Below are 24,959 nucleotides of genomic sequence, written 5' to 3'. Positions count from 1 at the left end.
AGATAGTGATAGCAATGGGAGTAATTTTAAAACCCACTTCGGCTAAATCTGAATACGGCCCATTTGAATCTGTTCCCAACCCCAAATGAATTTTGTAAAGCCAAGTCTGAACTGCTTCTGATATGTTACTGTTTCCATTCATCTGAACTCGATCTGATCTGGACCCGTATTTTAACGAAAAAAATAGTATCAGATTAGATTTAGGTGGATCAAATTAAATGAATTCAGGTATAAAGTATTATCTCTACTCAGTGGGTTTTGGATTTGTATAATCTTTAAACATTTTGGATTGCAGATTACCATTAGAACTCATATTATCCCAATTTGTAATGGATTTGGGGTTCCACCCATGAATCTTTTGACACCCATTTGAAGAAAGGGAAAACCCAGAAGCCTTGCAGAGATACTTAAAGAAAAAAGGTAAGAACTTTGCCCATGAATCTTTGGATACCCATTTGAAGAAAGAGAAAACCCAGAGGCCTTGAATAGATACTTCAAGAAAAAAGGTAAGAGCTTTGCGGCAGTGGGCATTAGGTTCTTTGTTGGGCTTTAGTGTGTGGGCTCTGAAGATATGGATTTGATATTCTCCTGTAATGGATGTATCTATACACGGTAGTATATATTTATTTCATTAGCTTGGATATAAGCACTGTAGTTGTTTTTTTAATGGACAGCACAGTGTTAATAAAATGTAGTAGTGGGTACATAATAGTATTTATGGAAAAGAAAATTCAAAAGTGGCAGGCAAATGACAAAGGCAAAAAGTGCATTTTCATGTGCGTTGAAAGACAAGGATTGTGGATGTAGCCTAAGCCAATGAAATTTTGTACGGTGAAGATGAATGGAAAATGGATGACCATGGAGATAGATAGTGGATGAAGTATACCCCTAGTTAAATCCATACATAAATACATACATGATGGATACATACATATACATATACATATATATTGAAGGTTTTATTGATATAAAAATATATATAAGTTAGAGAAATTGGGGGGGGGGGGGGGGGGGATTGGCATTTAGGAGGGTTGGTGGGGATGGAAAGATATTTAGGCGCGGGAAGGGAGTTGAATTGGCGAGTGTGTCGGTGGCGGTCGGCGTGGAGTGGGGACTTGTTTTTTACCTTAACGCCATCTACCAAGTGTACAAGTACAATTACAGTTCCACATTTGAAGAGGAAAAAAGTGAACAGAAAAAAAAAACAAAGCTGAAATAATATTAGTAGAAAGCCACTCCATGATTTGGATTGGACTTGACCCATGTTTAAACCTAACTTCTTTCACCATCTCGTGAGCCACAAACCTACACTTTTTAAAATTCTTCTTCTTGTCTTCTTATTACTTAATTTGATCTCAACAACCAATTTTACTTGTTGGGTATAAAATTTAAACTAAATTATACCAGTGTTAAGATAATACTTAACATGTTAGATATAATTTTCATTTTATTATATAGGATTCACCAATTTACAGTACAACAATTACCACAATTTCCACTAACACCAATGGATCAATACAGAAACTGACAAAAAAAGAAATTTCTCTGCCTCCAAAAAGGAGGAGAAGTAAAAAAAAAAAAGAAAAAGTCTTTTGTGGTGACAACACTTGTGAGTAGTAGTACAAGTTTGGGAAGGAGGAGGGCACACCTGCAAACAACCTCTCATCCAACACCCATTTATCCAATCTCTCATAATTGTAACCAACCAAATAAACACATATACAAAAATATCTCACCAAACTCAACCATGTTTAGTTGCATTCTGGTGTTATTACTTCAAATGGTTAATTAGTCGAAGCTCGAAGAGCGGCTACACCTGCCTCGGAGGTACTCCTCTAGTGAGATGCATTGCTCTATGCTGCTAATGGACAGTGAATCATCTTCCACATCTAGCAGTGCAAGGTTGAGGTGGGACTGTAGATTAGATTGTGGAGGACAGGATTCATCATCTGCCATGTCAAGTTGATCTTCTGATGCATTCACTTGTAGCCTTGCCCACTTTGTGACTTCAGCATCCCCTTTGAGGAGCTTTAAAACCTACACCAATCAGATTAATAACATATGAATTTTACATGTAATTACTTCTACTATCTGCTTCATTATATAAAGAAATGACTTACCAGGCTCATTTGAGGCCTTGCTCGCGGGGCGCGTCTGATGCAGAGAGTGGCAGCTAAAACCATTTTCTCCATCTGGTCATGATCATACTTGTTGCATAGGCTTGGATCCAATAACTGAGAAACTTTTCCACCATTATTTAAAATGGGTCTTGCCTGGAGAAGATAGATAACTTGTTTTGTTAGCCAAGGTCAGGATATGAACTTAGTGTTAACAAAGTTTCATACTTAGTGAAAAGGACATACCCACATGACAAGGCTCTCCTGGCCTTTAGGATAATCACTGCTTATGGGCTTCCTTCCTGTAAGAAGCTCAAGCAGTACAACTCCAAACGCGTATACATCAATTTTTTCATTTACTTTGCCATACATGAAATACTCAGGAGCCAAGTATCTGCAACAGGAAGCATTATGTTAATGAAATACTCTGGGTCCTTTTTTCTTTTCCAGTAGAGAAAGCTACGGTTTCACATACCCAAAGGTTCCTGCAACGTCAGTGCAGGTCATATGAGTTGAGGATTTTGATGCCCATTTTGCAAGTCCAAAGTCTGAAAGCTGGAAAGAACAGTAGAATAGCATGATTTCTTTAGATTTTTTCTCCTGTTCTGGTGAGAGAATAATCTATGGATTTGGAAAAAGAAGTACCAGAGCAAAATGAAATTACCTGAGGCTCAAAATCTTCAGACAAAAGTATATTTGATGATTTAACATCCCTGTGAATCACAGGTTGGGCGGTGCCACTATGCAGATAATCCAAGGCCTCGGCTACCCCTACCGCCACCTTATATCGCTCAGTCCAACCAAATTCAAGCAGATCTTTCTTATTACCTGTATCATTTAAAGGTTGGATAGAAATCAGAGGGATTACAACTTAATATGGATATCAAGCAAGGAATATCTGTGAAGCTTGAAAAGCATGAGCAGAGCATTATGGAAGATTCTAAGGGCATACCATGAAGGTTCTGCTCAAGGCTGCCTCTTGATAGAAAATCATAAACCAGCAGAAGATTATTGTTCTCAAAACAGAAACCCAAAAGGGAAATGATGTTCTTGTGATTTAAAGTTGTAATAATCTCAATCTCCAAAACGAATTCCTTCAACACATCTTCACAAGGCTTCAGAATTTTCACGGCAAGTTCCTTACCGTCAGGTAGGCAACCTCTGTACACTTTACTGCTGCCTCCTTTACCAACCAAATTTTCTGAAATCACATTTATAAAGTGTTACAGAAAATTAAATTTCCCCATTATAGAAATTAAGAAGATTTCGAATTTCAGGAGTTAAAAGACAAACCAGTCGAAAAATCTGATGTTGCTGACAGGAGCTCCTGGTATTGAAACAATCTGCAAGTTGCCGAGTACTTCTCATGAAGACCCTCCAATTCCTTAGGTAGGCATCTTGAGTTGCAATCAGGAGAAGATGGAATTCTCACAGTTTCAGTCCCTACTGGAACTATAGCACCACTTTCTCCATCTAAACTCTGAGATTTCTTTTCACCCTTTCTAGAATCATTCTGTTTATCATCTGGCGTGGAAATGGATGAAGTATTTCTAGAGGGCAACCTTAAAGCCCACTGAACCACTGAGATTTTCCTCAATGAAGATCGCTCAGTTGCACGTCGGTCTGTTAAAATAGCACGACGAAGCAGTGGCCAACCAGGTCTGGTTTCAGGCAATTGCCTGATCAACGTAGAAATCGAACTTGACCGTGCCTCTACCGTTTGCACAGGCACTATAGCCATGGATTTATCATCACCACCATTATCACCTGAACATTTTTCTGCAGATTGGTTACAAGATGTAACCGGTAATGCAGCAGATGGTTCAGATGGTCCACAAATGGAGCAATTCTGCTTCGTAATCCCCTCCAAAGCATCTGAGCTGATTTTTACCAAGCTCAAATCAGGTTTCCGGTGATCACCCTGATCATACGCCTCCTTCGGGGTTACTTTGGCATTGGCTTCACTTAGTACTTTTCGATTAGTACTCGGTGATATTGACCTCTGAATTACATTGAACAAATTATTTGGACGATGATCTTCCTTTCCTGCAACAAGTAAATCACTATAAGTATTCTACCAAAGCCATGGAAAACCAAGAAAGAAACTTAGAAACCGGGAAATTCCACAACCTTTTGAGCAATTAGGGGTTAATTGAAAACCCTCTTTCTGGTAAAGAATTTTCCCATTATTAACAGCAAGAACCCAGCAATCGTTTGAGAGTTTCTTGGCACAGTATTTAGCTACAGATGTTGAAGACCGGATTGCGTGGTGATTTCTGGCTGTTCCAACTATCACCTTGCTTGCAATATAAGATTTTGCTTCTCTAACTAAAATCTTTCGAATTGAAGAACCCCTGCAGACCTTTAGCTTGAGATCCACCTGTAAAAAACACCAGCAGCAACTCTACATTTCAAGTCTCTGCTTGATTAATCATATACAGAAATACCTACACTACTAAAGATCATAAGGTATAAGAAAGAACAAAAATATCTGCCCAACTGACCCTAACCCAAGCATACAAATCACAAGGCATAACGTACTGGTATTTTCTCCACAATCAAACAAAAATCAAGAGAAAATAAGAAAATGGTAAGAACAAGAGAGAACGAAAACTTGAGGAGAGAGAAAAATCAACCTGCTTCAAGTTGCAGAAACCTTCATAAACGGCAAGAACAGAGTCAAAGGCTTTGACAAGCGAAAAAAGCGAAGACCTCCCATTTCGATCCACAATTTCTACACATTTCGGTAAAAAAAAAAATTACACATTAGAATGAACAAAAACTCAAGGACCAACACAACGAGGTCCAGACACCTTCAAAACAAAACGGTAACAAATTTTCCAGTCTTCAATCTTTTTATTGTCACTAAAGAATTACCATTTTCGCCAAGAACATGGAGAGCAATCACAGAGTCACCAGGCTGAGCTACTTTCACCAGAGCCCACGTGAGCAACTCTCTACTGGGGGAGTCAAGCTTCACGCCGACAACCACGGTTCGGCCGCCGGAGTCTGGAGTTTCTCGCTCCGCGGAAAGAGCACTTCGTATCATTTTCATTTGCAGGATTCAGCTTCGTCTAAGGAGTTCGTCGTTTTGTTGCCGGAGATTCAAGATCATTGTGGGTTTTTATACAAACACGAAGAGAGAAAACGTTGGCCTTCTCTTTTGGGTTAACCGTCAGATTGTTTGCTTCTGAAGCTCGCCAACCAGAGTAAAAAGAAAGGGATGGAGAAGCAGAGGAGCTCTGTTTGACAAAAAGCTTTCCTGAAAAAAAGCAAACATAAATATTAAAAATTTAAAAAGAATATATTTTTCCTATTAGTATATACACCCACTTTCCTTTTTTTTTTTTTAATTGCACGCTTATATCCTTTTCTTTATTTATTTTTTAATTAATTAATTAAATAACATGAATTCGAGTAAAATTATATTTCGAAAGATTAATTATATTATTATTAGTATATAACTATTAATTAATAATTAAACTATATAAATTTTGATTAAAAAATATTTATATAGAACAAAAGTTAAATATATTAGTATTTTCTTTAATTAATGGTTTGATATTTATTTTTTTTGCTTTTTACATCTCATTTTTTTTATTTTTTCATATTTTTTTATTATTAAATTTTTTAAATTTACTGTGTGAACTTATACGTATAAATTATTCTACATGAAAAACTATCAAATTAATCGAGTCCGTTTAAAATTATCTAATAAGACTAAATGTATTTCGGAAATTAAATTATGAGTTTTATTTTTTATGTATAGATACCATATTTATAATTTTTAATTTTGATATTTATCAAATTGAAAATAAAAAAAAATGAGAGTTATGTTTGCTCATAAATATGAGGTCATAATTCTTAAATTACACGTATGATTTTTTTTATTATTTTATTTTTATAATAAAAAAATTATGTATTAATTTTAAAAATTTATTGCAGGACGTACATATTTATTCCGTTATAAATTTAAGTATATTTTTTTTTTAGATCTAATTTTTTTTATTTGATATCAACATGTTTTGGTTACGTTTATTTTTATTTTCTACTATTTTTTAAAAACTTTTTTAAGTTATTTATTTTTTTAATTAAAATTAATAGGATCAGTATTTTAAAAATAAATTTATAATTTTAAAAATTAAGTTATATAAAAAAATATTATTATTACTAAAAATTATTTTAATAATAAGAAAAAAGTGGGACCCAGCAGGACGAACTTTTTTTTCACGTGGGAGTGCGCGCGAATCTTCGCTCCTTCTCTCCCCTATGAATCACCAGAACAACAACCTCTTAACCTTTCTTGTCTTGTCGTCTTCTGACAAATTTGTTATTAAAGCATACAAAAATAATTTAATTTAATATTTATAAATTTACTTTACTAAATATATTTTTTTTATTTTATTCGTATTTTATTTTTAATTAAATTTAAAAATTCGTAGTAATTAATTTTTTAAAATTACTTGCACAAATAATTAATTTATTTTATTTAAACTTAAACTATACGCTCTCTCACGTAATTAATCACGATTAAAATGAGTTTTATTAGTTGTTACGTCAATTAATAATTTTAAACTTGTTAGCTTTACAAAGTTAAATCTTTGTACAAAGTTTTTTCACATTAAAATAATATTTTATTATGAAATATACAAACAAACATATAGTTATCATAAATATAAAAGTTAAGTACACCTTTTTAATGATTAAATTTTTGGGTAATTTATTTATTTTTTTACCTATTTTTTTTCACGTGAAGTTTTATTATGAAATGTACAAACAAACATATAATTATTATAAAGGTAAAAGCTAAGGTACATTTTTTCAATGATATAACTTTTTGGGTAATTCATTAAACCAAATTTTTTGCATTTAAAATATGATTTACATAAAATAATCACGATTTTAAATTTATTATATTAATTTTTATATATAAATTATTATACATAAAAAATTATCAAAATTAATTGAACCCGATTAAAAATAATTTTATACGGTTAATGGTATATTAAAGTATAAACTTTATTTTTATGTACAAAAACTAAATGCGTAATTCTTAATTTTATAACTAATCAAATTACGAATTAAAAAAAATTAACATATAAGTTTGTCTGTAAATATGCGATTATGGTCGTCAAGTTACACGTACGGTCTTCTATTCTAACATCTCATCGTCATAAATAGATAAAGTGTAATAATTTTAAATGATTACGTATTAATTTAAAAGATCTACCGCATAACGTGCAAATTATTTAGATATACTTATAATTCAGTTCTAAATCTATTTAGTTTTATACGAGAATGTTATTTTCATTCAAAATTATTTTAAATCTATTTTATTCGCTACATGTTAACTATAAAAGCATGCGAAAAAACAACACATACGAGTCATATTTAATTATAATAGATTAGAAAAATTTGATTTAATTCTTTATTTAATTCATAAACAACAATTATTAAAAAAAATTAAAATGTTAAATATATTACATATATATATATATAACATTATGTTGCTTAATCATGTTCTTTCGTGCTGAAAAAAAGAATTGAATTAGTTAACGCTAACCCAGATTAATTGCATCTTAACTACTTTTTGGGTAAATGAGATTTAAATTAATTAAATACAAGATTAAGCCCAAATTTCTTGTTAATTAAGTTAATTATTTATTACGACTGAATGTTACCTTACCATTACAATCACCCTCTTGCTTTGAGTTTTAAGTTGAAACACTTCAATTTCCTATTTTATTCATTGAAGCCGCCTTTTTTATTTCATCAAGAAACATGGTTCTCTTATATATATATATATATAAAATAATGTTTTTGACAATGATAGAAACATTGATTTAATTACAAATTTTTGAATTATTTTACTAATTAAATGTTTAGTAGTTCGTATCCACGAGTCTACGTATTCTACTCGTTTTATCTATCAACGAGTGTACGTATTTTAATTATTTTATATTTACGTTGTGTGTATGTATAATTAATTTTGATTTATTCTTAAAAATGATCGACTCTTGCCATAAATCATAATTAATTGGTGCTCGTTATAATTTAAAATATAAATTATGGTTAGTTCAAGTTTTTAATATATTATAACTTCATTAATACCTTAATAAAATAAGTTATTGATTTTATTAAATCAAACATTATATTATAATTCAAGTGTGACAGAAACATATGTTATACAGTGGTAAATTTAATTTAGTGCTCTTAGGGAAAGACAAAATAGAAAACGCAGTGCGTGTAATGTTTGGCTGTTGAGGGAAATGAGAAATATCAGGGTGGTCGGCGGTGGTTTGGTTAACGTCAACCGCCGCGAATTAGGACTGGCTCGTGACAGCGTTCCGGATAAACGTAGGCCGTAATCACGTGATCCTTAATTTTCCGCCGTACACGTGGCGAGATTAAAGACGCCTGAGCCCCACATTAACTGCTCTCTCACGTGCCCCTATCTCTTTCATTTTTTTTCAATCTTGGTGCGGACACCCACTCCAACCCATAAAGAACAAAAATTTAATACCCTTTAATTTTCACATACGTGGGTTCAGTAACCTCCCCCACACACACATACATACATACATACATACATACATACATACATACATACATGCATACAGATGATGTCCATGGAAGCTACCAAATATACCCAGATATTTTAGGGCGTTAATTAACAGTACCCACCAAAATGCATTTATTATTACTTCAAAATCCACCACTAATTAATGGATTGCCTTGTAAGTACGTTGTTTGATCTGGGGGTATATGTATGTGTCGGTGGATCTAATCACGCACGGCCTTTTTCACGTGGCGAGCTCAACCAGTGACTACGCTTGTAGCGTAGTGGTCACAAAACGCAAGTGCAAAATTTTGGTTTGTTCAAATCTAAAGTGTATGAAAACACCATCCACTTTATATAATATAATATTTTTAGTGTATAGTTTTATACTTTTTAAGTTTAAATTTTATATTTCACATTATCTGCAAAAATATCTAGAGAACATGTACTGCTTGCTCTCTCTAACAAACTGCACTTGGTAGAACTTCTAAGTTATCAGAACATCTGGATAGAGTTGAGTTGAAGCCGATACGTTAAAGATATGTTGGATGCTGACAACGATCGAAAAAGATAACTCATAATTTAGTTTTATGGTTAGCATTGTAGATCTTTATTATCTACCCGGTTTGATATTTCGATTTGTTATGTTATATGTTATTATAATAAATTAGTCTATAGTGTCGCTCGAGTTTCTTGTGAGTTTTTGGAGTTTCGCGTTTGGGAGACTCTCCCATTGGATATTGCTTTACTGCTCACTTGATATTTTATGAATGATTTAAACTAAAGTGTATCAAATTTTTTAATTTTTAATTCACAATTAATAAAATAAAATAAAATTTAATTTTTTTTTAATTTTTTATATTTGGGTATACTCTAAACTAAACTTTTAGTTTTTTGATGTCCGAATCGAAAAACATACCATATATTGTACGATAAGACTTGATTCAATTCAGCGCATATCAAAATTTGAACAATTCTATTAAACACGTGCTAATTTGCAAGCGTTTTGAATACCTTAAAAGAAGAAAAACCTTGCGATTATTTATATTATATTATTTACGAATATAATACTTTGCGGTAGAGAGTAGAATACGAGAAAAATGTTCATGTAAAAAAATCTCTTAATGATTAATAATTTAAATTATTTTAACAAATTTGATCAGATACTGAACTCTCGTACACGATCTTACGACTCTGTAGAGACTTATATTTTTTATAAACAGTGACTCGGGTTTAATCACTGTGATTCCTTTTATGATGAGGCACCCTTCTTCGGAAGTTACGGAATTATTAAAAAAAAAAAAACTATGTTCTACTTTTGCTTTTTAATTTTTAATTTTTGAAATTTTAAGGAATTGAAAAACACATGTGAGTAAATTTTTTTTAAGGAAAGATTTTTATGAAACTAATGAAGTCCCGCCACTGCAAATTATGTACGGGTCAGCCCTCTCACGACCCACCATGTCCGCACGGCGGGCAAGCTCGTCTACGCATGTATGCTTCTGAAACTGAGATGTGGTTGAGAGGTCCATGTGTGTGTGTGTATATATATATATATATGAGGTTATGAAACTCAGGTGCATGTGCACTCATTCATTTCACATATGTATATATATATATACATATAATATACACCCCACTAGATATTTAACTATTGTTATTATATATAATGTAATATGGTTGTTTAGATTTTCTCATGCCTACCAAATTTCTTTTGCTCGAACACAATCTAACCCAAAATTGTGGTTCCCTCCGTGACGGTGCCCTTTTGTTCCCCCAAGTCCAAACTCTGCATGTGCCCCCGTATTTTAAGAGCCCGAATTATGTGATCGAATAAATCCTCGTTTATTTGAACTCGAGTTCGAGAACTTCTTCTCCGTCCTCTTTTTTAAACTCCGATTCGTATTTTTTAATAAAACTAAATCTATTTTACATCATATATATAAAAAAGATAATACGATATTAATTCGTGATTATTTAAGTTAACGACACGTGAGATGGTACTTAAATCACCGCAGCATACCAGGCTACGAAAGTAATCCTAAACATTAATTAGGTGGTTTAATTTTTAAATAATTACCGTTAAACGGTGTCGGTTACTTAACTAGAGGTGGTTAAACTGTGGCTGCCCAAAACGACGACGTAATAAACTCATAGAAAATAATGCAATACCGGCAATAATAGTTTAATTATTACTAATTAATTAATTAATTAATCTTTCTCTTAAATTACTCAACCGACTCTCTCTAACATCTGTCATTATCCTAATCCGGATATAATTATTTTTAAACCGAAACACAATCAAACGTTACTTAACTGCTGCTGCTCCCCTCACAAACCTCTCTATACACACATATATATATATATATATTGTTATTTATGTTTTCACCATTTCTAAATGTTGCATGCATTGTGCCTTAAGTATTCTTCTGGTATTTTTTCAAGAAAAACAAACACTAGATAATAAATTTAGTCTTTTACTAATATTTCGAATAATTATCCCGAATTAAAGTTAATTATGTTTCGGCTCTTATTTGAAGAAAGACGATCAAACAATTCTCAATTATGGCTCCATCTTCTTACTATTCGATAATATATTTTTTTATTGTTGATGTGACTTAAATTTTAATTATATAAATATTTTTATAATTATTATAAATATTAATTATACTAACTTCTCTGTATATAAATTTACTAATATACGAGTAATATATTTTCTTTTAATTACAATTCAATATTTTTTATTGGTATTGTCCGTTGAATGTAAACAAACAACGAATTATGTAAAATTTTATATTTTTATCTTTTATGTATTTTACTTTGTTTGTGATTATGCATGATTTGGGAATCGGTTTTTCAATGGTTATAATGCACAAAATTAATTGTTAACAATTTTTCATTCATAAATCGGCCCACATTTTATCAAAAGATGTATTTCATTACAAGCTCTTTCAAAAGCAACATTTTACCAAATCCGTGAGATTTAAAAAATTTAACCTTAACAAAATTAGAATTATCAATATATAAAAATTTAAGTTGAGAAAAACTTAGTAAAATTGAATGACATAAAATTTATTGAGTAGTGGGTAAGTGGGTATCCATGAATGTGATTACTTATAATAAATACATTCCCTTTCTCATACTCCACCATTCACAACCAGACAAGCTTCAATTTTGTGCATTTGAAAAAATTTACACTTCTTTCAAAAGTTTTTTATTTAAAATTTTTATTTTATTTGTCAATTATCATACTGTACTATACTCTTATTTATTCTCGTGTTCTTCTATTAGATTCACACTTTCAGAACAAGTGACGAAAATGGTAAAAAAGAGTAAGATCTAATTGAAATTTTATTTTTATTATATGTTAAAGTATTATGTTAACAAATTGTTATTTTGATGTCTTCTTTCATGAGGGATTCTTCCTAGTCACGTACTCATTTCTCTTCCATTAATTTGCTCAAATGGTAAAGTTCGATTTCTATATTTGAATATAATATTTTTTTTAATACTAATACATATCAATTATCATACTATACTATATCTTATTTTCTTTTTCTTTGTTAGACTATAAAAAATAGTAAAATTTATCATGATTTTACTTAGTTAAAATTTTATTTTTAACATGTGTTGAAGCATTACGTTAGGGAACCATCGTTTCGATGTCTTATTTTACGAAGGATTCTTCCTCGTCATGCACCCCCTTTCTTTTTTATTAATTTGTTCAATTGGTAAAGTTCGATTTTTATATTTAAATGCAACAATTATTTATTTATTTTTTATTCTTTTAATATTAACGTATATGAAGCTAATCTTTGGTTTTTATTATGACATATAATTTTTATCATTTGAATACGTTTTAAATGTGTATAATAATAAATAATTAAATTTAAATTTATTCAAATTCTTCTATCAATATATATATATATATTTTATCTTTCGCCTCTTAGTATATGTGGCTAAGGGATAAAAAATAAAATAATAATGTTAGAATTATTTTCATAAATTTTTTTTATGTAAATTAAAGTGTGAAATTAATATTGTATTTATAGCATTATTTCAAATATTTTGCTTGTTAAAAAAACAAAAGAAAATACGAATTTCAAATATTATGGAAATTTTAAAAAAAAAAAGAAAAAGAAAACGAAGCTGACGTTTCCCGCGTTCTAATTCGCTTTTGGTTTCCTAATTCTGTCGATGTGTTTTTTCTTGGAAGGAACAAGGAAAGCCCAAAACCTAACGAATCCCCCCTCCCTCTCTCATGAGTGATTTGAACAAGATGCAGTGATGCGAGTGTGATACGCTGAAATTGAAGAGACAGGAAGAGATTAAATGACGAAGACGAAGGTATTCCGGGGAGCAAACGTCTTCATGTCGCGGAACCTGGTGGCGCCGGATATATTCGATGCTCTTCTCGATGCACTCAAGCTCAACGGAGCCGAAATCTTTCTCTGTTGCGACCCTTCGCGCAATGGCCCCAATGATTTCCACATAATCTCCTCTATCGATCACGTACTAATTTCCAGCCGTTTCACATTACCTTTTATTTTGCCGTTTAACCACTTCAGTTTTCGTTTCGTTCTGATATGGATTTTGATTCCTCATTTTTTTTAGGAGAAATTTGATGATCTCAGGGCCAAGGGCTGTAATTTGCTAGGTATTGTCTTGAAGGATGTCTTCTTTGTTTACATTTCATGAGTGCTAATTTGATCATTTTATCTTTGAATTGTGTGTGTATCCTGCTAGCATTTTCAGTGAAGTGTATTTACTTAGAAGTTACAAACTTCACCATGTGGGACGGTTAAGAACCTACTGGAAGAGAGATAGATAATAGTAGCTTCTCATCCACGCAGCCTTATAGAAGAACAGGCCGTGTAATATGTTCAACTTTTTTGTTTTGGGAAAATCTATAACTAAAAAGTTCCAGCACGTAAAGAGCTATAACTAGTTTTTTGTTGCAAATTCATATCGGGGAATTTTGTTCTTTTAATTGTGCTTTTCTAAGATTCCAGTAAAATTTATTCTCACTAGTAAGTTGCATGTTAAGTACAGTAATGCTTGAATTTGCTAATTTTGTACCTCCAAACTTTTTTTTTTTCTTGAGGAAATTAATATTATGGAGCTATAACTGCTGCTTCAGCAATGGAGCTATATGATTTTTTCTCTTCTGAACCACCTTTGCTGGATTGGAGAGAAATTTCTTCTCGCTAGGAACTTCCTTGTTAGATAAAATTGACGGAAGGTATTATTGGGCAGGTCCTCAGTCTGTGCTTTCCTGTGCAAAAGAAAATAAAGCTTTGCCTAAACAAGGGTTCATTTGTTGCCTTGCAATGGATGGCTTAAAAGTACTTGCATCTGGGTTTGAGATGGATGAAAAGGTATTACATCTCATATCAACTGTGTACATGTAACAACTATCATCTTTCTGAAAATCTATACTACTAAATCTTAGCCCCTCGGTTCTGTTTTCTATCTTCCCTTGTCTTACCAACAAGATAGAAAAGAAACTACTTCTGAATTTCTAGTTCTTATACCTGTCTACAGGTTAAGATCGGAAAGTTGGTTACAGCCATGGGAGGAGTGCTGCACACTAAAGCATCTTCAGATGTTAGCTTTGTCATTGTTAAGAATGTTTTAGCTGCCAAGTACAAGGTGTTGCTCAAGATTATGGTTTATTTTAGTTTTAGTTTCAAGATATTAGTCTTCTTAGTTCCCTGTTTACTCAATTCTTCTTTGTTATATGTGTCCATGCATCATAATTATGCATGTCATGAATCGTTGGGTAACACAAGAGCATTTCCTTTTGTATTGTTGAGTAGGATAGTCATGTGTTATGTCTACAGTAGTTGATTTGCAATTCAGATTGTCCTAACCTCGAATAGGAACATAAACTTTGTTGATATGATGACAAAGAAAAATTACTTATTTACATGTATATCATATATGTAGATACAAGCATCATGTATGTATCTCTCTTGATACTAGGAGAGGAGAAGGCTTAGATGGAGTATATTGCGCGTATACCTACAAATATGGCAAGCATTTAGCACTTCCAGTCTGTAATACATACAGAAAATGTAATATTGTTGTTGAGATAGCTGGATTCGGCAGCAGAGCATGATCTATCAAAACCTACAGATGTAATCCAACTCGTTTGCTGGTCAAACATAGAAATGGAATAATAAGAAGTTATATATGATTGATGAAAATGCCTGAGAAAATAGATAGTTAAAATGGGAATGTGGTTTTTCGAGGGTTAGTAGATGTTTTATTAGACATCTTCCAGGAGGAACTGGTCTTGTTTCTAAATATGGATTGGACAAGGCTTGACTTGAGTTTCTTTCCAGCTCTAAGCGAATGGTGTTTCTTTTTCACTTGGAACTTGGTTGTTGATCTGTGATAGGTTAACTGCAGCATTCAGTTGCAAATTTTGAGGCAAAAGATAAAGAGTGGCACTGTGTTTTGTATTTGATTCTGCTGTTGACCAGAATTACTGTCATGAAAATTTTCTTTTGTCACTTGAAAAAGATTGTTGATATATGTCACCTTTAACTAGTGGCCTTTGTACTTGGTTCCGATATATTTTCTTGAGCTTTCCTGAATAAATTATGCTTTTAAAGGAACATAGCAGGTTATGTTGCTTGGAGGAGATATTACTAGCTAATAGTGTTGATAATTTTCTCGGTGCAGTGGGCTTTGAACATTCTGAAGAAGCCAATTGTTACCATTAATTGGTTATATCAATGCTGGAATGAGCACCGCATTGTTCCTCAGGAAGCACACAGGGTTCTTCCTTTCTCTGGATTGACCATTTGCGTTACCCGGATTCCAGCAGGTTACAGTAGCAGCTTTGTATATTGTTTATTCGTATGGTGAAATATTGGCGTATTTATCCTTTTGTGCTTGTTTCTGTTAGATGAAAGGAAGGAGATTCAAAAGCTCATTGTACAGAATGGTGGGAAGTATTCTGCTGAGTTGACCAAGAACTGTACACATTTGATTTCTGATATATCCTTTACGTTTACCTTAGGCAAAAGATGTTTACATTCAGTTACATTCTTATCTTCATTTTTAAGCTCACATTATGACTGTGCACAAGAGATCTACTTTTAGCATTTTTTTTCCTAGAATAATTTTGCTTTCCTTTTTGGAATTTGTTTTCTAGCTCACTCCTAAGTATGGAAAAACCCCCTAAATGCTTGAGTCTAGGATTGTGAATGCTGTGATTTGTGGTCTTAACATTTCTTACAGTGCAGAAGGTGACAAATACAAAGTTGCTCGAAAATGGGGCCATATTCATATTGTTACAAGGAAATGGTTCGATCAATCCATTGCTAGAAGAGGTAATGGTCTGTGCTATTAGGATTCTTTGTATTCTAGCACTTTTGACTTGACACCAAGTTAAACTTCTCTGTTGATTACTCTCCTGCATGTCTTTCTTAAATTGTCTAACATTGAAATTTTCTTTTTGTGATGAGTAGCATGTCTTAATGAGGAGTCATATCCTGTCCAGGGTGGTCTTGTAAGTTCAAATAAGGGCATGAAAACTTGCTTGACAGGCCAGCATGTCCAAGACAAGGTTATTGGCAATTCCGTACCTAAGCCTTCTGCAATTGCTGCAGAATCATCTGTTCCTTGTTCTGGATTTGGGGACTTGGATGTCGAAGCTACTCTTTCACAAAATATGTCTTCAATGTTTTCGGATTCTTCTGCCTTTGTCAAAGAAGGGGATGGAGAAGTCACAGCCTGCACTGGTGAAACAAATGTTGATGCTGACGTGGCCAATGATTCGCAGTCTGAAGACAATGATTTGTACCTGTCAGAGTGCAGAATATTACTTATAGGATTTGAAGCTTCTGAAATGCGTAAATTAGTTAATCTGGTGCGTAAAGGTGGGGGATCCCGATATATGTCTTTCAATGACAAACTAACACATATAATAGTTGGAGCTCCATCAGAAATGTAAGTTTCTTGTAGCTCCATCAGAATGCCATAATTAGTCTTCTTGTTTTCTTTTTCCACCATTTTGTTCTTTGGTTTGCCAGGGGACGGCAGTTCAGTGTTTTAAGCTGCTTAATATAAAAAAATTTTATTCTATTCATTTCTTGTTTTAGTTCTACTCTCAAATCTAAAGTGGGTTTTGTGGTCCGGAGGACTGTCTTCTCTAATTGAATTTTGACATTTTTCCAATTGATTTTTTTCTCAGCGAGAAAAAGGAGGCAAGGAGTCTTGCAGCTTCGGGTGTCATTCAGGTGGTTAGAACCAATTGGCTTGAAGATTGTGACCACGAAAGGAAAGAAGTTCCCATATGTCGGAGGCACATTGCCTATGACTTGCTTCTTCCTAAAGGTTTGCAATTTTCTGAAATTATTTTGTTTCATAGCTAATTTATGTTTCGTTGAATTAGATTGGCAGTTTTGATTAATTAGCTCTTGAGTATGTGATGTTTTCGTGTTTGCTAATGGCTTGTTTTGCATAGATTCTCTACACTCATCTAGAGGAGCAGTTAATTGCATGGTTAGTGTGAATCAAGGTAAAAGTTCTGTTGTTCTCCAGCCCATGCCACTACCGCCTGATCCAGTCATGACCAGTGGTATTCCTGCAACTAAATTGTCATCATCATTTGAGAAAAATACAGAAGAAAAAGCAGAACTCAAGATGAATGGTTGCTGCTCTGTAGAAGTAATGGTGGAACCATCCAACCAAAGGAAGAAACTAATGTCTCTTGTAAATGATAAAATCAAGGATCGAAACAAATTGCAGCATGATTCATCTGTTCAGAGTCTTCAATGTAGGAATTCAACAGTATTCAAGGGGAGAACATTTTGCTTCTCAGATTGTTTTCCTGAAGATAGGGTAAGTTATTTAGTTTCGAAAATTGAAAGTGATTTGATCTTTCATGGTAAAAATCATGCCCTAACACCTTCATGAGTTAGGTACTGAAAGGCTTTTTGAATTTAAATATCAATTTTACATTGTCTGATGGAAAATGACCCCTAGCAGACTTGGAAACAGTGGAAACCTTCAACATATCTTGTGGAAAGGATATATGAGAGTTGCCAGTGAGAAAAGAAAGAATCGTGCAAAACGAATGGATAGAATATGTTCACCTTGAAACTATAAATGTTCCTGAAGCAAGAGGACTGAATCATGTCAAAAAGGGCATCGTAAGGGGTTGGCCTGCATGTGACTGTTTGAATCATGCAAAACAAATGGGTAGAATATGTTCACCTTGAAACTATAAATGTTCCTGAAGCAAGAGGACTATGAATCATGTCAAAAAGGGCATCGTAAGGGGTCGGCCTGCATTTGACTGTTTGACAGTCGCATTTAAATGGACTTTTATGTTCCCCAACTAATAAGAAAATGCTAATGCTGTGAATACCATGCAGCCAATTTAATTGTAGTTACATTTATTTTTGTCCTATACTTCCCTTTATTGGCATCCATTGTTGGATTGAAGTAGACCTGATGCAATTTCATGGGCTATCTCCTGTTGCAATCTAATGTATCATAGTTTGCAACTGTAACATTGATATCTTAATGCCATATTTGTCTCATAGGATGTTAATATAGGTTATGGTGGCTTGATATGGATGTTATAGGAAACACATCCACGATCCATGACTATTTAAAGCTCTTATTATCTGGTGTTTTGTCTCTGGGTCTTTTAACTGATTATCTCGCCATTGTAATGTGCTGATTTATTTATTGTTTTTTCCCCTTCTGAGTATCTATTTTTGCTTTTGATATTTAATAATCTCTATTTTCCAGTTGTAGGGAGATCTTTACTGGATTTTTCTATCAGCTGTTAATGTTGTATTTGTTTGTCTAGAGAGCTGAAGTCTTGCAATGGATTAATCAAGGAGGAGGAGAGGTGGTAAACAAAACTATAAATCCAAATGTGCATTTCACTATTGAGTGCCATGGTGGTGCGATGCCCAGCTCTGCCTCAACAACTTATGTTTCCAGCCACTGGGTTCGTTCTTGTCTAGAGGTGAACTTGAAAGCTCTCTCTGTATTGATGGTTGATTTTGTTACTTAACAACGAATATTTCTTGTCTAATAAGCCACTAAATGTGCTCTCTGTTATCACATTGATTACCTTCAAAAGCAAATTGTTAACAAGAGCTGAACAATCATTTGTTTATTAGATGTTTGCTATGTAATGTTCCAATTCTTTGTCTTTCGTGGCAGGATGGACAGTTGCTGGATGTTGGTAGTCATATCCTCTATTCTCCACTTTCCTGTCAGATTCCTTTGCCTAGATTTGAGAGCTTCCGATTTTGCGTTTCACAATATGAAGAGAAGGATAGAATTCTATTAAGAAACTTGTGCTTTGTTCTTGGAGCTAGATTTGTGGAAAGACTGACCAGAAAAGTTACCCATTTGTTGTGTAAATATACCAGTGGGCCAAAGTATGAGGCTGCTTGTAAATGGGGGATATGTTCAGTGACTTCAGAGTGGATTTATGAATGTGTCAAGCAGGTAGTTTTGCAGATCTCTTCTCCCAATCTTATGTTTTTTTGGCTTGATTTTGTTTATTTCTGGATATCTAAGTATAGAGTTGGATATCTTGTTAGAACCAAGTTGTTTCTATGGATCCGTTTTATCCTAAAGAAGTGACCACTCAAGACCGAGAAGCAGGACTTTACACTGCAAGCCAGTTTCCTTCCCAGGCTCTTAAGATAATATCTGAGGAAAATTCATCTCAGTTTATCGGTCCAGCTGAATCCCTGAGGGTTACATTGTCCAAGACACTAGGTAGTAACAATGGTAGCCTCATGGGTAGTCTTGGAGAGGACACCAGACAATCAAATGCTCACTGTAAGAAAGCAAGGCTTCTGGATGATGATCGCCATAGGAAATTATTTTCTTCTGAAGTAAGTGCAAGTGATGGCGTCTGCAATGTGAGTTATGGCAGTGATAGCATTCAGAAGGATGCTGCTGAAGTTGCTATTGTTGTGCCAGATGTAGCAGCAGCTATTGAGGACCTGCTGGAGCAGACAAGTAAGGTAATGACTTGGGCCTTTCTCTTCCGTACATTGCTTCATCAAGTTCAGATTTACAGAGACTAATTTTTGTGTCAACTTCTCTCTTAAGATTCACGATCAGAAATCACTCAGGAGGAGTGGGTGTGATAAAAGTGTATCCATATGGTTTGATTATTTTATTTATTTATTTATTTCATTTGTTAAATCATAGATTTTGGAAGTAGTTTCCTCCTTGATGGTGAAATAGCTCTTTTCATCTGATTGTAATGGTGTTGCTCAAGACAATAGGGAGTCTTGCTCTGTCATTGGGTTGTCCAGACACTGGTTAAACAGGTACTCTCACTTTGGCATCAGATTCCTTGTCAACATGCATCTATTTAAAGTTTTGCGTGCATTGCTTTTCCTGCTTTTCTGCTGATTTTACATTGTTTATTAGAATAGTGAACGATATTAGTCTCATTTGCTTCTTTAATTATGATAATGGTCCTAACAAAGTTGTGCTCTTGAAGTATGCTTTGACATAGATATGGTTTCTTTAAATGAAATTCTGCTGATTATGGTCTTAATGCTGATCTTGCTTCAAGGAAATATTCTCACAATTGTTATCCATTTAACTTATAAAGCAATCAACGACTTATTTGGAATGTGTATTCTTATTGAGAATCAGCCTGCATATCCAGAATGACAATGTTTTGTCCCTTCCTGTAGTCGAACAACAAGATTGTGTCCCTTCCTGGGTTTTTAGTAGTAGAAAAGCATGTTCTTTTCTCACTCTGCAAATCTATAATGAAAAAAATTGAATCCAACTGGGTTTATACGAGAAGGAATGTGTGTTTATTTCTTCTTCAGTTTAAATCATGTATTGACTGTATGCTTTTATTAGGACGGTGAAGAATGATGATCACATCTCTAGTGCTTCCAAAGATGTAAATGTGGGTATATATGGCGGTTTCAGTGAAACACAAACAGATTCTCAGGTACAGCTCTCAGCCTACTTAAAAATATATATATATTTTTATTGTTAATGAAGCATAATTGGTTTCAGGTTGTTTAGGCTTGGAACAAATTTTTAGAAATGTTGGTTTATTTGCAAATCTAAACCGAGGCTATGTTTATCAAATCCATAAATTTTGTAGAATTAATGTCAAGTTCACATTTAATTCAGTTAAAAATGGTGAATACTTTCCTTAAAATAATAAAAAATTGACCTTATATTGAATTTCAAGTGGAATTGGAATAATGTATTCCAAATTTCATCAATTATTTCATCTTCTAATACAATTTGTCCCTGCTCATTGTTAAACTTAAGTATGAATTTTTGGATTTTTCCCAAACATAGCTTTTGTTCAACTCGGAGAGGAAGTAAGTTTTATAAGATGGAAATTGATCTCCCATAGAATTCTATTTGAACTTGAGCCGTGCATTTTAAATTCCATATATTTGAGTATTTTCACCATCTTCTATTTAAACCTGGAACAAATCTTAAAACTTTTAGAATTTATTTGTAAGTTTACACTTATTTATTAAGTTAGGGAAAAACCTAGAATGCATTTTCCAGTTCTACATGGAATTTCATATAAGATCTTTTTTTGTCAATAAATAAAATTTACATTTCTCTTAATTGAATAACATTGTGTTTAGTTCCCTTTAGTAACTTATGTAATGTGAAAAAATTTGTAGTGGAAATTGATTAATTTTGTTTGTTTTCAATATATAACCATGGATTCAAATAAGGTAATGATAATCATTACTGAAACTATAATAATGATTACAGCCTCTCAACTTTGTATCAATTGCATTACATTGCATTACGAAATTAATTACATTGCATTACGTTATAATATTAATAAATTCAACCAAATGTGTTGTAAGTGTACATTAGTAGATGAGTTATACAAAATTTTTGAATGTGTTTTAAATAAAGCATTGTGAATTTGCAAATGAATTCTATAAAAATTCTAAGATGTGTTCTAAACATAGCCTTCTCTTAGAAGGCCCCATTTCCATATATTATTGACTTCATAAGGGAAGTAAAAAATGATGCTTGAGATAATTTAGTCCACATCTGGAGAAAAATTCTTAGGTACTATGGGAGCAAAAATGAGTTAACAGATCTTATAGATGTGATTTAGATATAATTTCCTCATATTAAAGTCAATCAATCACATTTATGAGATTTTTCAACTTACCATTGCTCTGGAGCATTGAATAGTTACTTCAGTTCTGGGACATCTAGCTTCCAATCTAAAGTTCATTTTATTGCATACCATAAGGGATATTTTCATTATTGCAAATGCAGGTCGTTGGTTATGAAGAGGATTTATCAGGCAGGCAAATGCTTATAGACAGAGTTCGAACACGGAGTAGCATGACATAAACGTTAGGGAAGTTCAATTAGGACAATCTTATACAGTAATTCGCCAAATTGCCTGAAGGGGAGTGCGTTTGTCCAACTAGAATAATTTAAACAGATCATCTGAGATGGGAATTTGGTGATGAACTTGGGGTTGCATTCAGTTGAGATTTATTCTTATAACCAATCTCAGCATTCAACTGATCATTGACAAGGTAAGATCATAGAACAGTATTAACTCTTCTTCCTATTCGTCTTTTGATTATGTGAATCATGATTGATCTCCATATGCTGTAAGCAATGTCTTTCAGAAACAAACTACAAAAGGCTTAACCTTAGGCATATGTTAAAAGAAATATTCTTATTGATTCTTTTTTCTTTCTATCTTCATCTATTTTGGTTACTAATAGTATTTCTCTAACCCTGTCGGTGAGCATTATTATCTTGATGAAAACTGGAAAATAAAGGAAGGGATTTATGTAATGTCCTGTCCTTGGAGTCTTATAAGCACTGTATCTGCTTTTAGCTTTGCAAAAATCAATAGTTACATATGCTCGAAGCTAAGCACAAGCCCCACAAAGGGGAAGCCACCACTGCACCAACAGGTTTGGTGGTTTGTAAACGTCCATAATTGGTACTTGGTAGTAAGGATGCACTCTGGTTATAAGCCAAACCAACACCACCCAGGCTCATCTTCTGGAGAAGCCAAATTTGGGATGTTTTTCGGGTTTAATTTTGGTTCAGTTTGGTCTATATTTGATTTGATTGGCTCTGAAGGTTTTTAATTGTAATTCAACATGCTTTTCGTCCTTGAATTTACTCTATACGTTATAAAGTTATATTTCGTCTGTTATGTCCTCGTTAACTCAAGTTTAACCTGTGCAGTTTTGAACGTAAACAGGTTCCTTGGATCGCTTGTTACTGTAAACATAATTGTTAGAAGAGAAATTGTTGTGCGGTTTGGAAGTATGCGGTTGAGGTACCTTCTTAGCAGGTAGGCAAGCTATTTCCTATGGCTAATCTTTTATTGTAAGAAGAAGTTAATAGTTATGAAGTTGGTGAATTGAGTGAAATTACCCTGTTTAATACTTATTACACAGCCATTCTTTTTTGTATTTAAAAGACTGCTTAAAAAACTTTAGAACAGTATAAAATGGTAAATTAAAAAAGAATATGTTTACATCTATATATATAATTTATCAAGTAATACAAATTAATAAATAGCCTTCTCATCTCTTTGTTTAGTTTATTTTGGATTTTCCTAACATCCTTTTCATAATGGAGTGAATTATATATATATATATATATTTAATTATAATTTAATTTAGGATTTTTTTTTTATTTTTCTATTTTGATTTAAATGTTTTTAAAAATAGTTTGATGAGAATTTTGATTAATTAATTTTTTGATTTATTAATGTAATTAATTAATTGAAATTATTTTTAAAATAATTACATATAAATTAATTATTTTAATTTTTTATTAACAATACAAAAATTTAATACTTCAAATAAAAAAGATCTAATACTAAATAAAATTACAATAAAAGATTAAATCTTAAGAATTAATTTAATTATTTTTCTATTAATAATTGAGGGAAAGGTATTTTTCTTCCGTTAACCGAATTTTTTTTCCGTTAGCCTAAAGACAACGCACTGCATACACTTGTGCCGGCATTATGGTTTTCTGCTGAAAATAACGTACATATCCATTCTGTTATGATTACCGAATTAAAAAATAAAGGAGCAAAATAAGGCCTTTTTTTTAAAAAAAAAAAATTACAATTTTTGTTTTTTAAATTCATTGTGTTTAAATTGTTAATTAAATTATATAATTTAATAAATGAAGTATATATATAAATTTTGAAAATAAACATATTTTTACGTATTAAAGTCTAATTTTCATGTATCTATTCGATTTTAAGTTGGAATAATGATGTATTTAATTTATTACTCAAATAATTGCACGCTATTATTATTTTATTTTGGGTGAGTTTAGAGTATTACCAATTCAATCATATTTACAGAATAACCAACTCAGTGGAAAGTTTAATTGGCTTGGCTCCATGAAATGAACACGCGTAACCAAATGCGCGTGGCTTACAGTACTTGCAGCACCAAAAAACATCACCCTCGCAGTTAACAGTGATGGCAATCAAATCGAGAAAGAGATGAAATTCTGCGACGCATGAAAACCAAAAACAGAAAAAAGAAGAACAGCCCATCACCACAAGTACCAAAAGCATATCACGCAAACGCCAATTTTGCCCAATTCCATATTATCCACCACAACATTTTCTCCTCACCCCAAACATGAGCTAGAAACTGTAACTGAAAACTCAAAACAAAAATTACATAAAAGAAACGAAACCAAGAAACTTCTCCATATGGTGACATGTCTCTTCTTCTCTCCCGTCGACATGAAACTGTCATCTCCAGCCGCCGGATTATCACCCAGTCTTTGTTGCTCCTGTACGCTCAGTAAGGAGCCCAAGTTGGTTGGATTCGGGTTCGGGTTTTGTCACCGGTTGCGAAGAAAAGACGCGGTTTCAAGGAAGCGACTTAAGTTTTTTGTGAGCGCGGAGCTGTCCAAATCCTTTTCTACGAATTTGGGTTTGGATTCTCAGGTCATTTGTTTTGAATACTCAGCTCTTTACCGCGCTCTGCGTCTTGTTTCTAGTATTTTGTGCATTTGTAGTTGTGTTTTTAGCATTTGTGATATGACTGCTGGAGGGCAAAATGTATTGTTTGAAGACGAGTAGACGAAGGTGGAAAAGAAATGGGATGATGAATTTTAATATAGAAATTATAATTTATTTTATTTATTAGTTTGAATTCAAATAGAGTTTATCCTCTAATTAGATTTTATTTATGTTTAGTTTTTAATTATTGAGAGTTTAAGATTTGATTTATGTTTATCTTTTAGATAATAATAGA

General features: G+C 32.9%; 2 protein-coding genes across 4 annotated transcripts; one reads left to right on the top strand and one right to left on the bottom strand.

Annotated features, from left to right (window-relative positions):
* Positions 1-1,429: 1,429 nt before the first annotated feature.
* On the bottom strand, positions 1,430-5,311 carry LOC110809496 (kinase with adenine nucleotide alpha hydrolases-like domain-containing protein). The gene is made up of 10 exons (XM_088208381.1): positions 4,995-5,311; positions 4,754-4,851; positions 4,248-4,497; positions 3,411-4,163; positions 3,070-3,318; positions 2,782-2,945; positions 2,593-2,672; positions 2,364-2,511; positions 2,121-2,273; positions 1,430-2,037 (listed from the first exon to the last, which is right to left on the bottom strand). The coding sequence occupies exons 1-10, from the start codon at positions 5,170-5,172 to the stop codon at positions 1,789-1,791; spliced, it is 2,322 nt and encodes a 773-aa protein (XP_088064507.1). The 5' UTR covers positions 5,173-5,311; the 3' UTR covers positions 1,430-1,788.
* A 7,539-nt stretch (positions 5,312-12,850) lies between these two features.
* MEI1 (transcription coactivator) lies at positions 12,851-24,849 on the top strand. 3 transcript variants are annotated; one of them, XM_088208351.1, is made up of 19 exons: positions 12,852-13,188; positions 13,291-13,333; positions 13,933-14,054; positions 14,221-14,328; positions 15,367-15,511; positions 15,593-15,685; positions 15,927-16,019; positions 16,158-16,638; positions 16,883-17,025; positions 17,156-17,532; positions 18,512-18,673; positions 18,874-19,164; positions 19,260-19,691; positions 19,780-19,824; positions 19,918-20,003; positions 20,554-20,647; positions 21,970-22,238; positions 22,909-23,017; positions 24,050-24,849. In XM_088208351.1, exons 1-17 carry the CDS (start codon positions 13,009-13,011, stop codon positions 22,045-22,047), a joined length of 2,973 nt encoding a protein of 990 aa, XP_088064477.1. In that variant the 5' UTR covers positions 12,852-13,008; the 3' UTR covers positions 22,048-22,238; positions 22,909-23,017; positions 24,050-24,849. The 3 variants fall into 3 exon arrangements, with proteins under 3 accessions (XP_088064484.1, XP_088064477.1, XP_088064482.1); XM_088208356.1 differs by lacking the exon at positions 24,050-24,849 and having other exon boundaries at positions 22,925-23,023; XM_088208358.1 differs by lacking the exons at positions 19,780-19,824; positions 20,554-20,647; positions 21,970-22,238; positions 22,909-23,017; positions 24,050-24,849 and having other exon boundaries at positions 12,851-13,188; positions 19,882-20,003.
* The last annotated feature ends 110 nt before the right edge of the window (positions 24,850-24,959 follow it).

The sequence above is a fragment of the Carica papaya genome, chromosome 1 (assembly GCF_054855325.1).
Source record: "Carica papaya isolate Zhongbai chromosome 1, ASM5485532v1, whole genome shotgun sequence".
In the NCBI taxonomy this organism is placed as follows: Eukaryota; Viridiplantae; Streptophyta; class Magnoliopsida; order Brassicales; family Caricaceae; genus Carica; species Carica papaya.
The sequence above is the reverse complement of the archived record's forward strand: the minus strand, read 5'-3'. Positions and strand labels throughout refer to the sequence as shown.